The 23,584-nt window shown below is 40.5% G+C and overlaps 1 protein-coding gene across 9 annotated transcripts in view; it reads left to right on the top strand.

The window, feature by feature from the left end:
- Positions 1 to 17,731, top strand: part of LOC118006539 (disabled homolog 2) — a 49,362-nt gene extending 31,631 nt beyond the window's left edge. For 7 of the 9 annotated variants that reach the window (XM_034999241.1, XM_034999237.1, XM_034999233.1 and 4 more), the window contains 10 exons: positions 118 to 198; positions 657 to 683; positions 931 to 984; positions 1,390 to 1,452; positions 6,148 to 6,801; positions 7,790 to 7,952; positions 12,360 to 12,989; positions 13,538 to 13,647; positions 14,265 to 14,332; positions 15,935 to 17,731. In XM_034999241.1, the coding sequence (XP_034855132.1) occupies positions 118 to 198; positions 657 to 683; positions 931 to 984; positions 1,390 to 1,452; positions 6,148 to 6,801; positions 7,790 to 7,952; positions 12,360 to 12,989; positions 13,538 to 13,647; positions 14,265 to 14,327 (1,845 nt within the window). In that variant the 3' untranslated portion in view covers positions 14,328 to 14,332; positions 15,935 to 17,731. The remainder of the gene's footprint in view (positions 1 to 117; positions 199 to 656; positions 684 to 930; positions 985 to 1,389; positions 1,453 to 6,147; positions 6,802 to 7,789; positions 7,953 to 12,359; positions 12,990 to 13,537; positions 13,648 to 14,264; positions 14,333 to 15,934) is intronic. The other 2 variants (XM_034999234.1, XM_034999236.1) reach the window with 2 other exon arrangements.
- The last annotated feature ends 5,853 nt before the right edge of the window (positions 17,732 to 23,584 follow it).

The following is a 23,584-nucleotide window of genomic DNA, read 5'->3' as shown; positions in this document are numbered from 1 at the left end:
GATAGTAAAGAGCTTTAAGAGAAAGGAGGAAAACAGTACTAATCAGAACTGATGGGGGACAAAAAGAAGAAAATAGTAATATTAAAATACTCATAAAGATGCTTTTTCTTCCTTCAGGCTGAGCCATTAGTCATTGATCTTAAAGACCTCTTTCAAGTTATCTATAATGTAAAGAAAAAGGAAGAAGAAAAGAAAAAGGCAAGTACCACCCAATATTGACTCTATTAAACTTAAGACTATATTCAGGACCATGTTTGAACATTATGTAAACATGGCCTGTCTGGAGAGTTGGCTTCTTTGTGGCTCTTTCAAGTATAGAAATTTTAGAAATATATTGTCTCTTCTTCTCAGTAGAGCAATGGATGGATGTTACAGTTAGATGCATCGGATTTTCAATCCCTGACTCTTGACTTCTCTCCCCACAAGCTTCACATTGGTTCCAAAGGATGAGCAAGTTTAAGTTCAGAAACTGTATTCAAATCTAGTATTGATATGAAAAGGGCAGGGGAATGTAGGGCAGAAATAATATGCAAGACTCTCTCTTGCCTTGTGCTCATGAACCCATAGGTATATAGAGAGATATATAGATATACAGATATTTAATTCCCTTTTATCTGTAGTTGTTAAGATCACTGAATTTGTGTCTTTCTTTTTAGATGGAAGAAGCCAACAAAGCAGTAGAGGTAAAACTGCACCTTTACTTCTTATGAATTGCACACGTGATGTGTAGAAGTCCTTGTTTGCTACCTGTCCAGGCATGCTCCCCTCCTAGCTTATGATTATGTGTTCATGATCTCTCTGGCCATAGAAGATGTATAGTTGAATTATCAGTACCAAAATCATAACTGCTTAGCAAGCCAATACACTAGGAAATTACATTCTATAAGAAAACTCACCAGCTAAACCCTTAAATATTTGCCGTCTTTTCAGAATGGGAATGAGACCCTACTGACCCTTGATGACCAAGCTAACAAACTGAAATTGGTATGTATGTGATTTTTTATAATTCTTATTTAACTGAACATGGGTTTACTTCCTATAGATGTTGCTAATACCAAATCTGCATTGAATCTGTATGGAAGTCCAGTTATGACAACTATTGCCCTAAACATTAATATAACATTTATGTCAAGGTAGAAAGTAATCTTTTTAGTAAACACACCTGACTCTAATCTACAAAATTTTTTTGAGAGTGTGGACTAGATGGATTTGTTTGGGGACATGTCTACGCTTCCAGGCCTAAATAGCCTAATAGTAAATCTGTATTAGTTAAATGAAAATCAGTTGTGACAATATTCCTAAACCTTAGTTTAGGAAACAATTACAACAATATACAAAGTAATACTTTTTAATAGACACATCTGAATCTAATCCAAATACTTTTTTAAGGGTGTTGACCAGATGGATTTGTTTGGGGACATGTCTACACCTCCTGACCTAAATAGTCCAACAGTAAGTGCCTGTTTTTAAATTTGCAATGTAATGAAAATGACATCTATAACTCAAATTGGCAATTAACCAGAAATCTTGAGCATCTCGTTGAAACTTGGAAGGTAACTGCAGATTTTTCCACATAAAGTATAACTGGCTACTAGAATAAATTTGCATCTTAACTTACCATGGGAACCTATCAACACCAATTCAGATACATTAATTTTGCTTGGTGGTTAGATCTGAGCAGAGGACAGGCGGTGCAATCCTTCTTGATATTACTTAGGATCAGAAAAGGGCCTGAATAATAACCCTTGGCATAAGTCCCACCGGAAGGAAGTGTTTGCGAGATGATTAATTGCAAAACCACCTAGCCTCTTCAGTATTTTTCTATTTTTTCTATTGTGACTTAATAGCATAAGCTTGGTGTGAAGTAAGACTTAAAACAAATAAGATGCTCAGTTATGTTTAACCAAGGACCATCCTTGCTTAAAAAAGTTGTTCATTCTTTGAAGGACACTATAGCGTATCAAGTTTTCTAAATACTGATTGATCCATAACAACTCTGTGAGAATGGAGCAATATTTTCCTTTATAGGTAAGGATGTGGTGATTCAGAAAAAAAAAAAACTCATTCACCCGAGAAAGAGCTTAAGCACACATCTCAGACCTTCCAAAACAGGCCTCTAGTTAAACTACCCACATAATTTTGAATGACTTCTTTTAACTATTATTTTTTAAACAGTTTCTTGAGTACTTGCCAGTCACAGGGCACAGAAGTGAGTGAGAGGTACAGTGTCAATGACATCATGGAGTTTACTTTCAAGCAGGGAGACCAGCATTAAAACTAATCACAAAGCCTATTAATTGATGCTAATTACATGGTATTTGTCTAGTTTAGAGGTTCATGTAATGCCTCAAAGTAAATGAGTTTCTGGACTTGACCATAAAAGATGAGAAGGCAATAACCAGACAAAAAGAGCCATCAGTCTAGAATAATGAGTGGGAATGTCTGTCTAGGAGTCTCTTATATCAGGGAATTATCAAGCAAGTCTACATGACCAAGAAGGTCATAGGACTTAAAGCAGCAGCAGATAAAGGACAGGTTAAGTCTCACCTGCCAGAGTATTGCAGAGAATGGCCGTCCATGAACTTTCACATAAGATGCCCAGGCCCATGAGATGGGAAGCGGCAGGGGCTGCATACTCTCTTCTTTGTCCCCAACCCTATGAGATTCACGATGCATAACAGAATTTCAGAGGCCCTAAAAAGCCTACGATAGAGAAGAAGCCTGTTTAATGTTCTTTTCAGCAGTGAGCCCTGACTCACTTGTCTGTGGAACCTTTTATTCTTGGTAATGTTTGTTACCATCCTAAGGATACACTTGTTAAGAGACAACATTAGATGATCCTGAAATGTCTATCCCAGCCCTGCGGTCCTTTTGATTCCTAGACAACTTTGTCCCCTCCTCCACAGTAACCCCCTTCCCAAAGTGAATTGATATCTGAATGATCTACTTTCCAAGTGTAACTGACATTCAAACATGGATATTGAAAGAGATCAAAGCACTCAAGCTGTGAAATAGAATTCCAGTGGGATAGGCAAGGAAGCACTGACTGTTTAATCTGCTTCTGTAGACTTCTAGAAAGTTCTGAAAGAGGAAATGAAAACAATATGAGTAATCCTGAGTCTTAGTTATATTAGACTTAATACATTCTAAGAATTTTTGGTTTATAGAAATAAAAGTGCGTTTTAAACTAACAGTAAATTAAGGTAATAAATACCATCAAAGTAGATGGTATCTGATAAGTAAGAGAATGCTAATGGCACTAATTATGTGCTGGTTGGATTTTGCCCACGTGTTCTTGCATATTGACTCCATATTCATAGGTCACAAAACAAATTTATTTCTACTTGGTAAAACCAGAATGTTTAAAAATATTCACAATCTTAGAACGGTTGCTCTGGAAGAGATGAAGAGAAAAAGAAATCTAAATTACCTGGACTTTATTACTGGTTCCCTGACCCATCTGTCCCTCCCCCAGCCTTCATACAGAACAGTTTTATGCATTTCAAATAAAACTCATGTTACAAACTAAGTGGCATCCCTTAGAACATAATTTTTATTGGAAAATAACTGAATAATATTCTTCCATACTGCCCCTCAAAAGAAAAAAGAAGGAAAGAAAAAACCCAAAAGACATGTTCTCAGACTTTAAAAATGACCATTTGAAAGCACAGTTATTATGAGAAGAACATAAGGTATGAAGGAGGTTAAGTCTGGTACAGGGATGGGATCAGGGCCCAAAGCACAGTCTCATGCATATATAAGAGGCCATGGGTGGGCACAGGTGATGCTGAAGTAGGAAGATCCATGGGAAAAGGCTTTGTAAAGAATCTGAACTTGAGTTGGGTCTTTGAAGTGTGTAGGAACATAGGGAGCAGTTAGGCTAAAAATAAACTGGGTCCTATTGTAGGTCATTTTGAAAGGCTGGCTAATGAGGCTTATTTTAACATAGGGGATAGCAGGAAGCCCCTGAAAGCTTTGAGCTGGGAAGTTCAGGGATTCAGCAGGCTGAAATGGTTGGGAGAGATCAGCTTCCTGGAGAAAGCTAGGCTGTGGAACTCAGTATATAAGAGCTCACCTTCGTGCAGACACCTCTGTGGCTGCCTGCTTCCTTCTCCTCCTGGAGCTCCTTACGAGCCAGGACTGCATTTCACCTTCATTTATCAGTGCTTATCTCTCAGGTGGTCAGATGATGGCCGAGTGGATGCAGTGTTTGATGATCCAACAAAGAATTAATGAAGTTCTGACCTAGGGGGAAGATGAGGAGTCTCACATCATCCCACTGTAGTCTGAACTAGACTCTTAATCCTGGATTAACAACAAACCCAACCTGAGGAGAGCCTTATACATTTTACTTATAGGGTGACTATTCAGAAGTCTAACATTGTGGCTCCAGTTTGGTGTCCTAAGAACTTCTTCTGAAGTATTTGAAAAGGAGAACTCTACCAGCTGTGAACACCCAACCGTTCTAACCCAGAGGTGGCTCATCATAAATGAATAAATATTGAAATCACAAGCTTTTGTAATACATTTTGTCCTATCTTTTGATTGTTAAAGATCCCTACATTAAGAGATCTTCCAATCCATCTCTTTGATTTAAAAAAATTTTTTTTAATTATAAGCTCTTTCTTCTGACAAATTCTTCTGGTTATAAAAAGAAAAACTGGCTTTTAAAAATTGTGTTTTTATACCTAACAGTAAAGGAAGCCAAAGATAGAAGACCAATTAAGACCTAAACTTTCAAAAAATTTGTTCATTTAAAGCCAAGGAGGCCTATTCAGCCCCCCTTTTTACTTACTAGTTTGAGAATTTCATATTCCCTTGAGGTTGTTTTTGTCCCAGTGATCAAAAATATTTAGTAAGGTGCTCGGGGTAATGCTAGACCTCTAACTTCCATCTCAGCTAGACATTGTTGATTGTTTATATTCTTCTGTGGCTAGCATAGATGAGTAGTTAATGGACCAAAGTCAGTGAGAAGGAAGGTGTGTCAGTTTTTGACAGCCCTATCCCAAGGTGAGCCCAAATTAGTTATGTCACTGAACTGAATAAAGACATGTCAGATTTTTCAAATTTGCTGATTTTCTGTTGAGAGGGTATCTTATCTAACAATGGAGAATGCAAGTAATTAAGATAGGGAGGGACTAGACTTTGTAGAGTTAAGTATTTGGTATGTTTTTCAAATTAATTCTAAACCCACATCTCTACTTCATACATGAATTAAAGATTACATTGTACATAAATTAAAGATAAATTAAAGATTACTTGAATTTATCCACCAAATAGATGAGATTACTGTCACGACGCAGGCAACTCTAAGCTGTATTATGAAAAAATGCACAAATACGAGAGGTTAATATGATGTTAGAATGTATCAGGATTTTGAGTATCACTTTCTTCTTTCTAGAAGGACACAGACAAAAGGATGTGTCCAGAGACTAGGATGAGAGATCCAACTTGACTAGCACCTTCAAAAAGATCCTTAAATATTTAAAGGGGCATACCTGACAGGCTGTGTGATGTGGTGGGAAAATCTGTTTTTGCCTCTTAGAGGAAAGACCAATTATAGGGAAATATATTTGACCTTAAACTTTGTCTCAACCAGAACTATAAAATATTAGCCAATGAATTCGCTCATTTAGAGAGATGCTGTTACATGACTCTGAGGGTACAACGGATGGGACTGTGCCTCAGGTGGGAGGCTGAGTTAGGCTTCAGAGATCTTTTCTTACATTCACGCTCAATATGCTTAGATAATTGCTTAGAGTGACTCACAGTCGATTCCCTTGAGGACTTGCAGAGGCAGGAATGGGAACAAGGAGGATCGTGAATGCAGCCAGTCTACAAGGGTGAGCAGACACATGACTAGAGCAGACAGTACAGTTTCATTTTAATGAAGGGCCAACAAAGTTGAGAACTAAATAAAGGGGCAACAGGGTGGGGAGGGACAGGGAGGACCTATTCAACTGTAGTAAAGAAATGCACTCAGGGAGGCGATGGGAGGAGGTAATGGTCAACCGATCTGTCAAGACCAAACCTTAATGGGAATTTTGATGATCCTGATCATCTTATGTAGCTTTCTCATTTGAAGTCACGAAGACATGGACTAACACTTTCTTTTCTCTCTTTTTTTTTTCTTCCCAAATGTGATAGGAAAGCAAAGATATCCTGTTAGTGGATCTAAACTCTGAAATCGACACCAATCAGAATTCTTTAAGAGAAAATCCATTCTTAACAAATGGCATTACCTCCTGTTCTCTTCCACGACCAAAGCCTCAGGCATCTTTCTTGCCTGAAAATGCCTTTTCTGCCAATCTCAACTTCTTTCCCACCCCTAATCCTGATCCTTTCCGTGATGATCCTTTTGCACAGCCAGATCAATCGACACCCTCTTCGTTTGATTCTCTCAAATCTTCAGATCAGAAGAAAGAGAATTTGAGTAGCTTGCCTACTCCATTGAGTAATGGGCCCCTGAATGGGGATGTTGATTACTTTGGTCAGCAGTTTGACCAAATCTCTAACCGGACTGGCAAACAGGAAGCTCAGGCAGGCCCATGGCCCTTTTCAAGTACGCAAACACAGCCAACAGTGAGAACTCAAAATGGGGTATCTGAAAGAGAACAGAACGGCTTCCATATCAAATCCTCCCCGAACCCTTTTGTGGGAAGCCCTCCCAAAGGACTGTCCGTACCGAATGGCGTAAAGCAGGACTTGGAAAGCTCTGTCCAGTCCTCACCACATGACTCCATAGCCATTATCCCACCTCCACAAAGTACCAAACCAGGAAGAGGCAGAAGGACTGCTAAGGTGAATTGTCTTCTCCACATATCCATTGGCAGAATGCATGTTCGGTACCAAAGGGTGGTGTGATGCAAGCTCTCTTTCCTGCTGCTCTTGTAGCTTCCTGTGTGGCTGTGAAATAGAAGGTGGGATAAGGCACATCTTTCTCCAGGAATACCTTCCTCTGATGGCCGCCCTTTCTAAGCTTCTCACTCAGCAGTGTTTTCACACCCTGCTTTCCGTTTGCATGTCTTGTCACTTATTATTAACTAAACACCAGTTTTTCCATTTTTAATGCTGCTATGCTTCTGTACCTCTGGTAAGTTCGATCGTCATGTTCTGGAAGGGGAGGGCAAGGGTTCTTTGTGATGCCTTGTGTACCTTCCCCACACTAACACATGCCCCCCACACTCCTCCTATTGCATTAATGTCCAAGGTGGTGGTGGAAAATTCTTGAGTTTGCCTCTTCTATTCAATGCTGGCTGAATGATCCATTGCTTTAAAAGACACTTAAATATTTACTAGTACCACTTCATTCAAAAGCAATTTAAAATGTGGTTTCTGTAAATATCTTTTTAAAAATCTCATTAGAATATGCAGGCTGGCCTAATAATTAGACTATAATATCACCTTTAGGCAGACTGATTTAAACCCAGTAGAATAATCAAAAATATGTAGGTTATTTATTTATAGTTGTCCTTTCTTTCCCAGCTTCAAGCTTTTAGCTGACAAGGAGACCTGATGGATACAATTGTGTAAATGAGTAAAATAGATTTCACCTTGAGAGTCCTCTTTACATCAGTTACCAAGACCAAATATTCTGTCCATTGCAGGGATCTGTCTTTTTTTTGGCGCGGGGGGGGGTGGGGAGCTTTGGCTTTTTGTAGTTTACCAGTAAGAGGAATAAGTTTTTCTTTTTGTGGTTCCCAAATTTGAGGTACAGAATAGGAGACAGAATAAAGCTGTTTTTCACTATTACTGAGTAACTCTTGTATCTCCCTCTCTGCCCTGTTAGTCTCCAGCAAAAGACTTGCTTGCATCAGACATCTTTACCCCTCCCGCCTCAGAACCTCCAGGCCAGACATCACCTACAGGACAATCTGCAACCCTACAGACCAACCCTCTGGATCTCTTCAAAACAAATGCTTCTGCCCCAGTGGGACCCCTTGCGGGTCTAGGTAGGTGCTTAGAGATTGAGTTAGATTTGCCTCTGTTGCTTTCACTCATAAGATTATAATGCACAGGAGGAAGGCACTTCATATCCATAGAGGTTCCAGGGACATAAGATCTGAGCATCCCAGGGAACCTTTCTCCCACTTTTACTTCCATAGACCCCCACCCTCATTTGGTACTCTTGACTTGCAACTGAAATTTGGCTCCTAAAGTTGGCATGTGGAAAGAAAACCGTTTTCTTTTTTTTTTTTCAATTTTTTAAAAAGATTTTATTTATTTATTTGAGAGAGAGAGAGAGAGCATGAGAAGGGGAGGGTCAGAGGGAAAAGCAGACTCCCTGCTCAGCAGGGAGCCCGATGTGGGCCTCTATCCTGGGACTCCAGGATCACGACCTGAGCCGAAGGCAGTCGCTTAACCAACTGAGCCACCCAGACACCGAAGAAAACCATTTTCAATATTGCGCTTACCCGAGCCAACTGGCAATGGCTTACGGAAGACAACTGTAAGGGATTCTGATGCTCAGACTAGATTCATTGGAGAAATGAGGTAGAGCTGAGAGAGTCTTGTCTATCATCTGTATTGGAAAAACTGATGACATGCACGCCTGCCACGTAATGTGCCATTACTAGACGAAGCCCTATCTCCTAGTAAACTGATTTGCTTCTTGGATAGGGTATCCTGTCCTATCCCCGAGAGGGATATAAGTTAAGTCCAAAGCAAGTGTAAGTCATACAATGCAAGTCTTAGGTTCTCAGCCCAGCTCTGTTCCTAGGCATATGATGGGTATGAGACAGGCATATATCCCGATCAGTCTCTGAATACTTAAGCCTTAGCTGCTCCCTGCCAATATTTTGGGTATCTGAGTGTCTTAATAGAGTTAGAAAACAAATGCTAGAAACCTGAAGTCGAAAAGAACACAGAGAAAAGGGAAGAGATGGGATTTTACCAGATGCCCAGGATGTGCCAGTGCTCATTCATAAATGTGTCGAGCTCACATGAGCCACCGAGCCTCTCTCTAGCAGGACACTGCGGAAGGCCACTTGGCTGAGGACTAGCCCTGCTATTGTTTGCCCACAGCCTCCAGTTCCTTTCTGCCTCCACGGGACAGTCTTCAGCAACCCCGACAACAGTCTTTGCTGTCCTGCTGGGGACTCTCTTTATTTTTCTGCTTCTTGGTACCTCTACAAGTTCCCAACAGACTCTGTCTTGGGAGGCAGTTGGGGGGAGTTATGGATGAAGAGGGACTCTCTTCCCCATTTTGTAAAGTTTGACCAGGGCTCTTGGTTTTCTCTGCCTCCTGTGGAGTCAGTCATCAGGACCCTATTTTTTGTTTCCCCCGATGCTTTCCTCCAAAGGAAAGCATTTTCATTTTGGCATATTAAATCTGTTTAATCATATCTGGAGTATGGTGGCAAGAGGGGCTTGTCACCCAACCGCTGAGTGGCTGAAATCAATGTGGGTGTGGGAAGCCAACTTGTTCCAGGTCTCTGCTTGCATTTACACCGCCAAGACTCTCCCTGAACACTTCGTGTCCCTGGCGGGCTTCCCCTTTGGTGCATCGCTCCTTTTCCTGCCCCCTTAAGTGGAGCTGGTGGGTGCTTTTCCTTGCAGAAGGCTTGAGAGCTTGCATGCACTGCTTGTGACTAGATCACATCCCAGAGCTTGACAGTCTAATATCAATGCCCCGAAGAATTTTTACAGCCAATATTTAACAAGTCAGCTCGAAAATACAGCTGGACCCTATAACTGTTAATTTATTCAGACGAAGTGAAGCTTTTTGGCTAGGTGCCCCTGTTGAGGCCTTGGGGTATACAACTGCAGAATACTGATGATCCTTCCAAGTTTGGATATGGGACTCAAACTGAGCTCTACAGTATAGTCCCTGTCCACTAGCAGGGATCCTCAGCCAAACCATGGAAGGTTGTAGGTCTGGCTTCCGCTAGACCCAGCTGGGGGACTGTCTCTTCTGGAGAACTGGGGGTGGGGAGAGGTATTGTAGAAAGCTGAGCCTTCAGCTTCGACTGGCTTCCCTGTGTTTTAATCTAGCATCAGAAGGTGATAAAATTAACTTCTTACACCCACACTTTCTTTTTCCTTACCCCTTGCCTCCACTTTCTCCAGCAGAGCCTGAACTATCTTGGAAATGCAATGCATGAAATCCATCAGATGGGAATGAAGGCTGGCATAAGCATATACTGAGAAAGCCTTTAATTCCTGGCAGATAGAATATTTTTTCTTTAACTACCACCACTCCCTCTAATACCATCTATGACTAAAGCCATACATTTTCCTAAGGGAAGGCAAGTCATCCAACATGAAAAATGATAAGATTCTACCCAATTTGCACTCTGAAAAACAAACTGAGGGTTCTAGAGGGGAGGGGGGTGGGAGGATGGGTTAGCCTGGTGGTGGGTATTGAGGAGGGCACATTCTGCATGGAGCACTGGGTGTTATGCACAAACAACGAATCATGGAACACTACATCTAAAACTAATGATGTAATGTAGGGGATTAACATAAGAATAAAAAAATTAAAAAAAAAAAAAGATTCTACCCAATTTGCACATCCAGTTGGCATAAATTATCAGTGAGTGACTTTGGCTTTGGTTAACAAAATTTAAATAAATTTGTTTTAAAGTGCTGCAATCACTTCACTCAAACCCATTAGTTGTGAAAAGAGTATGTATGCTCTTTAGTGTAAATCAAGTCTAATTTCTGTAACTACAAAATAAGTATGTGAATTAATTTCCATTAAAAAAAATAGTCCTATCCCTTGATGCCAAGGAGGCAGAACAGGAGAATAGGGCACTGGATTTGGAGCTGGTATGCCTGAGTTTTAGTCTCTATTGTCACAGACTGTGAACTTCCCAATTTTAATAATTAATATTCTTGTACCCAGTTCCCTAACCTCCAAAACAAGCATGTTAATTTAGTAAGATGACCTTTTCTGAAACCTACCACTGTCTCTGGCACACCATGCATCTTCATGGCTAGATGGTTAGCCTTCATGATGATACAGTTGAGTCAAGTAACATCAATCTCCAAGACTAAGAAAATTTAAGATAGAATATCTTGCTACATCAGCCCCTGAACATCACTTTCAAAATATTTCTCACACTGGAAACAAAAACATTCCTAACGCAAGTTAGAAGTTTGGAGGCCTTTTCTTAGTTCAGCTAGAAAACTTTCATAGCTAAAGAATGCTTTTATTCTAAAGCTCAAGGCAAGCAGATTTTGAGAGCAGAACATCATTCATGAATACATATGAGGCTGAATTTAGGTTTTTTTGTTTGTGGGGGCAGTTTGACGGGGTCATTAATATATTTGGGAAGAGGCAGGAGAGAAAATGTCCTATGTATGAGAACAAGATGTAGGGAATGAGCTTCTCAAGAAGAGGGGGAAAAACACTGGAGAGACATGTATTTTAGTAATTTCATCAATTCTTAATCAACATGACAAAGATACAGGTGATGGAGCCATTCCTCTACGGAGATCAGATGCCCAGACACAGGCAGTTAGCTACCTCGGAAGGTTTTGTTGTTTTTGTTCGTTCCGTTTGTTTGTTTTGGGGGGCGGGGTTTGCTTCATGCTGTCTTCTCTCCCTCCCTTCCTCTTTTAAATATTGTGCTCTGACTCATGGCAAGGTTTGGTGAGTGACACATGGCAGGAAGCACTTTTATTTGAAACAAGCTCTCCCAGGATAACCAGGCTTTCCTCCATTCACATGTATAAAAGTCTGAAACTATCTTGGCATCAACCAAATTTTATCATCCTCTTATATAGCTGTGTCAACCTTGGCAGCATTTAAAAGCGAGGAAACTGAAATGGTTTCTTCGGGATGCAAGCATGCTGAGGCCTCATATACATGCGTAATAGCTGGTTTCCATAAGACACCAGACAGGAGCCAGCTGCCAACTGAAAAGATCAAATCAGTGAATCAGAGTACCCAATGGATTATCTTAATTAACTTCTTCGTAATCAGTATGGTTTGTTTATGTAAATGCATTCACTCAACAAATGCATTCATGCGATCAACAGGCTCTGTCCTAGCTGTTTGAAATGTATCAGTGTGGTAAGCACTCATTTTTTTCATGACTAGGTCCTTATGGAGTGTATTAGCCTTCTAATGAGAAAAGTTTAAAAATCTGTGGTAGAAAGAAAGGCTTTCAAAATGCAACCAACATTTGAATGCCAGCTATTCTGTATTAGCTAGTTAATCTTTAGAGTGATTTAATCTCTCTGGGCCTTTTTTCCATATCAGCCTTAAGGCTTAAGGAAGGTGTGTGCCACGTCCATGCTTGGTAAATACCCTCCCCCTCCCCCTTCCCCACCACTGAGAGTTGTGCTTTTCGAAACTCAAGAATCCTCTTCAAGCTTGTGTCCTGATAAGTCCTTTCTCCTGCTTCCTTCAGGTGGTATACCAGTTAGCCCCGCTCAGGCAGGACCATGGAACCCAGCATCTTTAGTCTTCAATCAGTCCACTTCAGTGGTCCCAGGAGCCATGATGAGTAGTCAGCCTTCAGGATTCGGTCAGCCAGTAGTTTTTACCACAAGCCCAGCTGTTCCAGGTTGGAACCAGCCTTCATCCTTTGTAGTCTCAACTTCCCCTCCAGCCCCTGTTGTTTGGGGCCCATCAGCATCTGTGGCACCCAATACTTGGTCCTCAACAAGCCCTTTAGGGAACCCTTTCCAGAGCACTATTTTTCCAGCTTCTGTGTCTACCCAGTCCCCTTCTATGCTCTCCTCTCTTCTGGTCGCTCCTCCTCAACCACCTCCCAGAACTGGCCCTCTGAAGGACATCTCCAGTGATGCCTTCACTGCCTTGGACCCACTTGGGGATAAAGAAGTCAAAGAAGTGAAAGAAATGTTTAAGGACTTCCAACTGCGGCAACCACCTGCTGTGCCTGCAAGGAAGGGAGAACAGACTTCCTCTGGGACTTCAAGTGCCTTCTCCAGTTATTTCAACAGCAAAGTTGGCATTCCTCAGGAGAATGCAGACCATGATGACTTTGATGCTAATCAACTGTTGAAAAAGATCAATGGTAAGCTACCCACTTCTCTGTCTACCATACCGACGAGTATTTCCCCTGTCGTATGGGCCCACAGAGTCCTTAGAAGAACCCTCTCCCACCCACCAATGGCCTAACTCTTGCTCTCTTTGGTAAGCGGTGGTTATGGAGACAACTTGACTGGTTACCTTATGGAGCAAACGATTTACCTTAGCTGTTTCTAAGGGCTGGCCCAATGCTGCCCTCTTGTGACAATTGCTAAAAGGGCTGCCAAGAGCTATTGACATTCAGTGGGTTGTGGCATGTGGAAGGCTATGTAACAGAGCCTCAACCACACTCCACTGCCTTAGTAAGGGAATTCTGAATGTCTTCCACTTCAGGTATATATGTACAGCCTCCTCGTCTGATGAATTTGCCTGTAGTAATAACTGAGAGTCCTAGTATTTGGTGGTGATTCTTGTTCCATGATGTAAATTCCAAAAGTATGGAACTGAATTTCTGAGATAAGCTTGATCGTGGGACTTTTGCCTATATTTGGGAAAAATTTGTCTGCTGACTTCTTGGTGTTTTTTGCCTTCTAGAACCACCAAAGCCAGCTCCCAGACAAGGTTCCCTGCCAGTTACCAAATCTGCAGACAACGCATTTGAGAACCCTTTCTCTAAAGATTCTTTCAGTTCATCACAAGCCTCTGTAAGTATCAACGACTAGAAGCTGTTGCTCCAAAGTACATGCCACATAGAGCTAGCTGAAGACCCGTGTCTTGAATGAATCTTGTTTGTATAGCTCTGTGTGGCATTTGGTGCTAAAGGATGTTTAAATAAGATTTATCATTGAGAACCATCACAATGAAAACATCAACTCAGACTGGGGAGAGATTATTTTTGCAGGGGCTACTATCCTGAGCTTGAGAAATGAATATCATCTAGGAAAAGTCTTTTGTATCTCACTTTGCCTGGCTCACAAAAGTGTTTTGGGAGAAAATTGAGCCAAAATAATAGTACCTTTAAAAATCTTTCAAGGATTTAGTTTCCTGATTTCCTGCCTTCGATCGTTTAGCTCATAAAAACAGTACCTTTCATTTTGGAGAGGCAAACCTTATTCATGTGAGCCCTGATTTTGATGTAAATAATAAATATGCATCACAAATTATAAGCAGGCAAACACAAATCATTGTAGACCCATATAATATCTGATTTGTCTGTGACCTAAGTGATTTTTAAAGGAATTTGAGAAGTCTTAATTATGGAATTTTTTTTTTCTTCATAACTGTAATTATACGTATTGACTGGATGGTTTTATCTTCATAGATGGCTTCTCAACCCACATCTTCTGATGTATATAGGGATCCTTTTGGAAATCCTTTTGCCTAACTTCTGTAAGTAGAAGATCCTATTAAGCTTAGGTTTGGTAAGAAAAGCATGACACAGGGGGTGAGGGTGAAATTTTAATTTTAGAATTGGTATAAGGTTAAATCTCTGTAACTTAGAAGTAATAGACATGGAAATCTATGCTTAACTAATTCAGTAATGACTCAGCTGAGCATTTAAGAATAGAAGTCTTATACACGCTACAAAATAGTAATATACCCATGAGGATATGGATTTCTATCATAGCCTATGGTTTTGATATTTCAAAATAACATTTTTGCATAACAATAAAACTTATATAACACACAATAGGTTTCTAGTTGTTTTGTTTTGTTTTTTTACCTTCATACTGAAGTTGACTGCAAAGCATCCTAGTAGTTACTTGGTTTCCTATAGAAGGTTCGAAAACTGAGGACCTTTTGAAGCTATAGAACAGATCAGCTGAACAGATGCTGCCTCCCAAATCAATTTATTTCTCTGTGAGTGGTCTCAAAGTTAGTCTAAAATAGTCTGAGGGTATCAAATCCAAAAGTGCTGATAGCTGCCCATATCCCCTTCAAAAGCAAAACATGGGCAGATGAGGCAGCAGGTTGATCTCACTAGTGTATTTTATCCTAGGTAGGTTGTTAGGTGTAACTGCCTTAGACTGAGACCCTGGGAGGGCTCAGCGGGACCCTTTCTTTTTCAACAGTGAGTAGAAGCAACTTTGTCTGATTTCAGAAGATTGAAATTAGTGGAAGACAGAAGCCTTGGCTGCATTTTAGAGGAGGAAGGGCATAGCTGGTAGGGGAGAACAATAAAAAGAATGAAAGGAACCAAACCCATTATTTTCAGTCTTGCCCCATCCAGGTGGGACTCCTACTAAACTCTGTCTTGACCCACCTAGAATTTAATTATTTTAAATAGATTAATATCTTAAGTCTGACATGAACAGTAAGAGTGACTTTATTTGCAATTTGGACTGTTGTCCCTCACTTGACTTCTAGAATTACAGTGTTTCTTAAAGTGCTTTTCTGTAAAGTCTGCTTCAGAGAACAGGCTGAGATTATTGAAAAGGCAAGTTCTCGGGCCCGACTCTAGCCCTAAGAAGTCCCCCTCTGGTGCTGAGGAAAAGCTCCAGGTTACAAGCAGCCTGGTGATTTCTAACGCTGATAGAGCAGTGTAATATACTGAAGGGCTAGGAGTCTTAACAGAGACTCATACTCGCCCTTGTCTCCAAGGGAGGCAAACATGGACAAATAGAAAGGAATAAACTGCATCCAGAGTCTTGGAGGATTGTTTGCACTCAACTGAATTGACAAGAGGTCTCCTTGGAGGCCCTTTCTTTCTTAGGTCATGAAGGTAGGATTATTTTGGTGAACTTGCTAAACTTACAGATTGGGGTTGGAGGTGGGGGAGCATGATCATGAGAGAAAATAGCTAACATTGAACATTCGTGTTAATCACTTTATTTCAGGTTCTGTACTTATCTTATTTAGGCCTCTCACATCAGCCCTAGGAGATACTATTATTGAGGTTTTAAATGATGACTTGATATTTAATACACTGATATTTAACCCCAAAATTCTAACCATGGGTTTTGTTTTGTTTTTTTCTCTACACTTCTCTAGGAACTTGATATGCTGACTATCCAGAGGAACAAAAAGGTTGGCCTTAGTTGTCAAGGACAAAGTTAATAGCCAGACACGTCCTGACCTCTGCTCTCATTCCAGCTTTGACATACTATCTGTTACCTTATTGCTTGCTGCCTCTTCCACTTGTAAAATGCCTTTCACTTTTCTGTTTAGATTAAAGCTAAACTGAATTTATGGCTTTAAATAAATTAAGAATCTAAATTCTCTAGCTTAAATGTAAATAAAGTAGTTTCCCTACTTGAACCATTGCCTAGTGTGTTCTAGAACCTTCTAGAACACTACCATGGACCCTCTGGTTGAGAGATGCAGCCACCACAACTCCTCAGATGACACTGTTTTGAATAAATTTTAAAATCCTTACTGTTCAGAGTTGTTGGGGCTTCTATTTTATAGCACAAAACCTAAAGGTTATAGTATAACAAGGCACCTTCTTAAATCTTGCTTCATATCAACATTTATAGAGAATTTTTAAAGTAAAATTGAAGCAAGTCCAACTTCTCCCTAGACAACTGGGAATCTGATACACTTAAGGACCTTTTTAAAAATATAAGTTCTCTTTCTGAAGATTATTTTCTCTCAAGGGCAAGATTGTTGTTGTTGTTTTTTTTTCCAATCTCTTGCTAGATAGTGCAAATGAGGGGAAAACATTATTTGTCTCTCCTCTCCTCTTCCCTCTGATTCTTTTTTTCAGTCAGTTTTGCTCCCAGGTTCATATAACATTACTTCCCTTCCACAAGCAACAGAGTTTTATGGGGCAAAAAAAAAAAAAATCTAAGGATTTATGGATCTGAAACATCTCTGCCTTCTCCGTAATCGCTAAATCCCGTAACGAATCACAAATGGACACAACCTTTATCCTTTCTGTGGAATAGGAGGCCATCCTCTTGAGCTGAAGTTCCAGAAGAGCAGTTCATGTTGAAGAAGATGAAAGAAAAACTGAAGAAAAACTGAACTCAACTCAGCAATGAAGGACTGTATTCTGAAGAGCCAACACATCAGAAAGTTCAATGTGATTGTGCCAAATATATTAGGTGCTTATATGGGGTCATACTAGACCTTTATCAAGTAACTGGAAAACTTGCTTGAAGCTACAATCTCATAGTTAGTTGGAAGATAAATGGTGAGGGGGTGGGAGGAGAGAAGCTGTAGAACAAGTATTTGGTGTTACCATTGAAAAATCTAATGTCTGCAGTTTTTTCCTCCTCATAACCTTGGAAACTCTCCCAGTTCATTTCCAGTCATATTGTTAGCACAGTTCTGAAGGATTTGTTCTTGCCAAAATGAGTTTCATTTTGTTATGTTTATGTTGGGTTTTTAAATGTTGTCTCTTGACCCTTAGTGCTCAGGTTCTTGTGGGTGTTAATCAACCATACAAGGTTACCTTTAGGTAGAAGAGGAGGATGACTGCTCAGGATCAAAACAAGATGGTGGCCTCACGAACCTTTATTGATTAGTCCCACGTAGTCCAAGCTAAAGTCTTGTGGTTTTATGTTTAATGGTAATAGCTGATCATGTATGGCATGATTTTCCATCTGGCTTCCTACTCAGTCATTATAAACACAGACTTAAAAATAGTATTTTATGTGTCCCAATACCTGAATGTGCTCAACTGGAGGCAATTATTTCTAGATAGTTGAAATTTTGAAAGTAGACAAATTTTGAAAAGGATGATCAGCCACACAACTGTTTTGTACATACTTATTTTCTTGTGCACTTTTCTGTATGCAAATAAAGCTATAAATTTACTCATTTCAATAAACTGGAATGGCAGAATCTCATGTGTTAGCATCAGTTTATTCTTATAGTTGGCCCCCACTTTGAGATTATGTGTCACAGTCAAGGTATAAAATATATCAGTCCAAGGTGAGCAAATATTAGTACATTCTGGATTGTCACAAAGATGAAGAGAAAATGGAAATCTGTGAAATAAGACCATGAGTAAACTATTGTCTGATATCTTTTAATGCCTTATTTTCCTCTCCCTGACCTACACATATTCCCTTCCTGGGAGTTTAATGGGAGTGCAGGTGGATAAGACCTGTATCAGAACAACCTCTACTGACATCTAGTATAAAAATCATTTATTAATGAACTCTTGGTTCACAACTTCTACCCGTTGCCTCTCCTTGTTCTTGATTCAACCATGTTTGACGTCACCAAGGCACAACTGTGTGGACTGATCCAGGCTGGTGCAGGCCACTCGGGAGAACTTCTGTGTGAGGTGGGCAGGCCCAGGATCAGACATCTTTAGCACGAGGACACTCTTAAATACTCTCCCCTCGTATAAAAGTTCAAGGCTCTCATTTTTTTCAAAAAGACCTAGATCTCCTGGGGGGATGACCCTGAGGCAGGCCTTGCTTCAGTACAAAAGTCTTGATCTTAAACTTTTCTAAGGATTAGGACAAACTTGGGAGCAGGTGAGTGTCATTGACGGGTATTTATGATTATAGGTCATTCATTATTACTGCCTTACCTTTCCCCTTAATTGAAACAGTTGGTCCCTTTTTGCCAACAATGAGCAGAATATAGAAAAACAGACTCCACACAAAGGCAGCTTCCAGTAAGCCACAGATGTGCTGGAGAAGGCTGCTGATAAGAACATGTTGCACAAATTATCTGGCTTACCCAGATGCTCTGAAGTGTGTCTGACCCACTGAGCCTGTATGCTGTTTCCATGTGGCTTAATCTGTAAGATCTTGCCAGAGGTTAACCCTTGCTCATATGTACAAGGGGAGGACATTCATTTCAGTGCAGTAGGAACTACTGTTGGCCAAGCAGGGAGAGGTGCTTCCAGAAGTGTCTCTGCAAAGTAGAAGCAGACCTCTTCTTTATAAGTCTATTTAGTAAGAATACTAGTCACACCCGTATGTTGGAAGTTCAGCTTTTATGGTAACCCTATTATACCTGCAGGCGGGTTTCTTTTGGGCATCAAATAGATCTAAGCTAAAAGTTGAACTTGAAGAGCCAGCATGCCCCCCAAATTCCTCACATAAAGGCAATACAAAGGGAGAAGTTATTGATTTTCTCAAGATAATCTTGCATCTATGAAGCGCTTTCCCATTTACACAACATAACTTCATTCTATAGATACTATAATCCTGTGGGGTGGGATCTGTCACTGTTCCATCTCATCTGAGAATGGCATCATGCTTTAAAATCCCTCCAACTCTTCAGTGATTTCTGTGGTATTTTATTGTAAAACTGCATTGCAGTAGGGATATCCTTTCAGCCCGTGATTTCAAACTCCTCCACCAAAATGTTAACCATGGTGTCTAGAGAGAGCCAAACACAGCAAATCCTGTGTCTTTCCTGTGCTGAAAGCAGGGAGGGGAAAGAACAGAGGATGGAGCTAACTCAGAAGTTTGGTTGACCCTGCAATAAACTGATGAGTGAGGACTCTGACCCATGTTCCCGGAATAAGTTCAATACAAAGTCTTCTAGTAAAAGACAGGAGCTCCCTAAAAGTCCCTGGTAAATATTTAAGCTATTACCAGTGGAGGAAATTGCTAAATAGTAAAACATCTAATTCTTGCTGGAAAATGTTGTTTTAACTAACTTTCTTCTATTAAAAATAACTAAGACCCAGTTCTAAATTGATATGCCAAACTTAGACACATACAAGGCTGGGTAACAGCAGCTTTGTTAACATGCCCTAATTACAGCCAGGCTAATGGCCGAGGGCCAGCCATGTGTCATCTCACCTAATGAGGGCCTGAGCCCCTTGTTTTCCCTTGCTTTTCTGGAATTATGTACTTAATTACTAAACCTCTATTGTGTGTTGAAATCATGTGAGTGCCAGGCTCCTAGGAGATGACAGTGTGGGCTACTCGGTGGCAAAGAAACTGGGTTTCTGTCTTGACCAAAGTTGAGGTGGTTATAAAAGAAGGAAAAACACCTGACTCTGAAAGTCTCCATGACTAAGTTTTCTTCTGATGTTACTTATGGAGTTTTCTGTCCATTCTCTTTTCATTTGGTTAACTTCAATCACTATTATTTTACCTTAATTGTAAGAAAGTGAAATTATTGCCATTATAAAAGGTACATGATGACCTGACTGGGCTGAGGCTGAGCTGTGGATGGTTCTGGGGTGTGTCTGAAGCTACTTCTACCAGATGCCTACCAACACTGATTGATCATCACAGAGCCTTTTGTGTGGGGGCCACTAAGAGGAGTGTTGGAACACAGGAGCTAATGGAGAGGGAGGGGAGGGGAATGGAAAGCTGATATGATGTTTGCCTCCCCACCTTCCTCACTAGCCTGAGAGACTGGCCTAGAGATTGATGATGGAAATGACAGAGCTAGAAGCAGGAGGAATTGTCCTTTTTTTGATGAAAAACCCTGGGAACAGGCTGGCACGTTATAGCCCACATGTCCACTGGTAATGAATGGATTACATCAATGGAAAGGCTCACAGTGTTTAAAAATAGTAGCGGGTTATTTTTCTCACATAAAAAGTCCAGATTGATGGCTGCTGGTATTGGCTGAGTAGCTCAACGAGGCCCTCAAGGACAAAGACTCTATTTTAGCTTTTCACCCCAACTTTTGTAGCCCTTTGGTGCCCTATTCTCATGTTTATTGCCTAATGGTCACAAGATGGCTGCACAGCCCCAAATATGATGTTCGTGTTCAAGGAGGGCAGCATGGGAAAGAGCAGCTCAATCAAGGCCTTCTCCTTGCACTAGGCATTTCAGTTTTCTCCAAGGCTTCCCAATTACTTCACTATGTCTCATTGGCCAGAATTTGGTCACATGGCCACTGCTCAGTGCAAAAGAGGACGGGAAATCAAGCTTTTAGCTTTGTCAACCTCTATAGTGAAAGTAGTTAAGGAAGAGACATGGTTGGCTAAATAATTTCTGGGGCCTAGGGCAAAATAAAAATAGAGGATCCATTATTCATAAACCAGGGGGTAAAGTGCCATTAAAGACATTGATGTGCGAACATATCCTTTCTTCTGCAAACTTTTTCTTATTATGACATATTTTATTTGCTATTTAATGTTGTTCTAAGTAAAAAAGAAATGAAATTTTAAAGTTTTCGTGTGAATTTTATTGCTAATCTTTGGCTGGTAAGTGGAATCACTGAAATTATACAACCTGTATTTCGTAACTCATACATGCATATATATTTAACATATGTATTTCATTCCTACAAGAACAGTAGAAACACAGTACAAAACTAACTCAACTGTTTTTAATTCACTTCTTGATACATGAATATTCTACCAGTACATTCTACCTTTAGTTCACTGATGAGTACAGAAAAATGGTGGAAAGAAGAAATATGGGTGGCTCTATATTTTTGTTTCCTTTTATATTATTATTTTCAGCATAAGTAGATGGCTAATGCAGAGAAGTAATACACTAGTAAGAAAGATCTGATAGTGTTTCTTGGTCATTTGTGTTTCTTCTTGTACTAGAAGTCAGCTCTGGTTCAAATGGAGTGTGACCTCTCAGGGCTGTCACTTACACAGTGCTAGGCATAATACATCAACCGTATACTCACTTTTGCTTTGACTCATTGAACTCCCACACATCATGGGTCCACCTGAATTCCACGTTCATGGGGCAACATATGCATTCTGTGCAAATGTGGTAGGTAGCATGGAGGAAGGGACACAGTGTACATTTCCTCTGCTCATGTGCGTGTTCCATTTTCCAATCAAACTTGCTTTCAAAACAAAATCCAAACACAAAATTAAGAATTTCAAGGTGGTACTAATAGAGCATGAAACCAATCGTGGGGCCTTTCCGAGGGCTTGAGCCCTGTCCAACTCACAGGTCGCATGCCCTAGAAGCCTGCCTTGGCAAGAGGGCCTTGGAAACAGGCGATGGATAAGCCAATATATTTCCCAAATGCCTGGGTGATAGTTTAACCCTAAGTTGGCCTGCCTCCAAGTGCAAAGCACAGCAGTCTTTGATGACATAGGACCCTCAGGGCAGAAGAGAAGCCCACACATGGGAAGCATAGTCAGCAAAGCCAAAGTCAAGGTACCTCAACTAGAAGGTGTAAGCTCAAGAATGCAGAGGACTAGTTTCTGTGTGTTAGTATCATGAGGACTATAAAAGTTAGAAGGGGGTGGTGGGTTAACTAAAAGCTCCGCCCAGGAGGCTTTAATGTTGTCATAACGTAATTTGACGTCAAAGTGATGCACCATCTCAGTTGGAAGGATAGAGGAGGGAGGACTATAGAACTCCTGAGCTCTTACTTGCTGATGTGCTTCGAAATTCTTCATTTCACTTCACTGCAAGCACAATTGCCAAATCTGGAAAGCCAAACTGGATTCAGGAATGGTCCACAGAAGTCACTGAATAATATTAGCAAACACCTACCCAGCATTTGCCAACCACAGACACTATTCTGAGTGTGTTACAATAAACAATTTAATTTCCATGTCAGTTCTACGAGGTGGGCTGCTACCAGCACCACCATTTTATAGAGGAGGACACTGAGGAACTTCCCAAAGTCGGAGCTAGTAAGTGGCTGACGTGTCCGGTGTCCTTGCAGTTAGCCTCAAATTCACCACTTCAGCACTCCACTGCTTCCAAAAACTGGCCCCAGTGCCTTTATGCTGGCCTATCTTCCACCCACCAAGATTGTCTTCTCTTCATAGTACTGTTCTCCTCTTCTACTTCCTATAACCAATATGCCTATCATGACATGCTTATGCTTATGTTTAATTAGGCACGTTGATCCCCCTTTGGGCTTTTCAGGGCACATTTTCAGAATGAATTAAGTGTCACTTAAGAATTTGAATTATCTAGTTGCTATAAATGCAATACATTGATCTAACCTGACACGGCTCATTCTAATTCGGGTATTTCGAATCAGCATACTTAACATAAGCCACGGGCTGCTCATAATGAAAGATGGGTTGTGAGTAATGTTCCCCAAAATCTTCTACATTATAAATAACAAATCATCCCATATCTGCTCACCGGCAGGCTAGGTGGATATTCCACAGTCAATGAGGAGCCTGATTTTATAACAGTAATACTGTTGTGTATCTGTTTCATAAAATGCAACACCCAATGGTATCATGCTCTTAATGAACTGAATCAAAATTATGTACTCACGACACAGTTTATTTTACACAGTGCTTTTTCATTCTCTCCTTCTCAGTTCTTCAGGTTTTAACAAAATCTATTAGTGGTGATGACTTTCTTCTAATTTGACGAACACAAACCCTTGCACTGTAGAGACTGGAAACTGAACAAGTGAACACGGAGCAGAGAGATGCCTTGCAGCCCATCAACAATACACACACAGCCCCATGGCAGAGAAAAGCACAGATCAGTAAAGAGGGAAAAATGGAGGAGATGATGCCAGACCAGAAATAGGATTAAGTTCCTGACTGAAATCATCTGTAATTACTGACTGGCCCTTCCCCTAGAGAAGAAGGATTAGCAAAACATGTCTGGAGAAGAAAAAAAAATTTTTTTCTTAAACTGGGTCAAAAATTTGCTTACATTACATTGGGGTGGAGAGAGAAAAATGTATCCACGTTATGTTTTCTCCCTTTCTTCCTTCCTTCCTCCCTTTCTCTCTCTCTCACCCTCCCTCTCCCTCCCTCCCCCTCTCCCTTTCTTTCTTTCTTTCTTTCTTTCTTTCTTTCTTTCTTTCTTTCTT

The sequence above is a fragment of the Mirounga leonina genome, unplaced genomic scaffold (assembly GCF_011800145.1).
Source record: "Mirounga leonina isolate KUSES-001 unplaced genomic scaffold, KU_Mleo_1.0 Mir_97, whole genome shotgun sequence".
NCBI classification, from domain to species: Eukaryota; Metazoa; Chordata; class Mammalia; order Carnivora; family Phocidae; genus Mirounga; species Mirounga leonina.
This window is presented reverse-complemented; position numbering and strand designations above follow the sequence as displayed.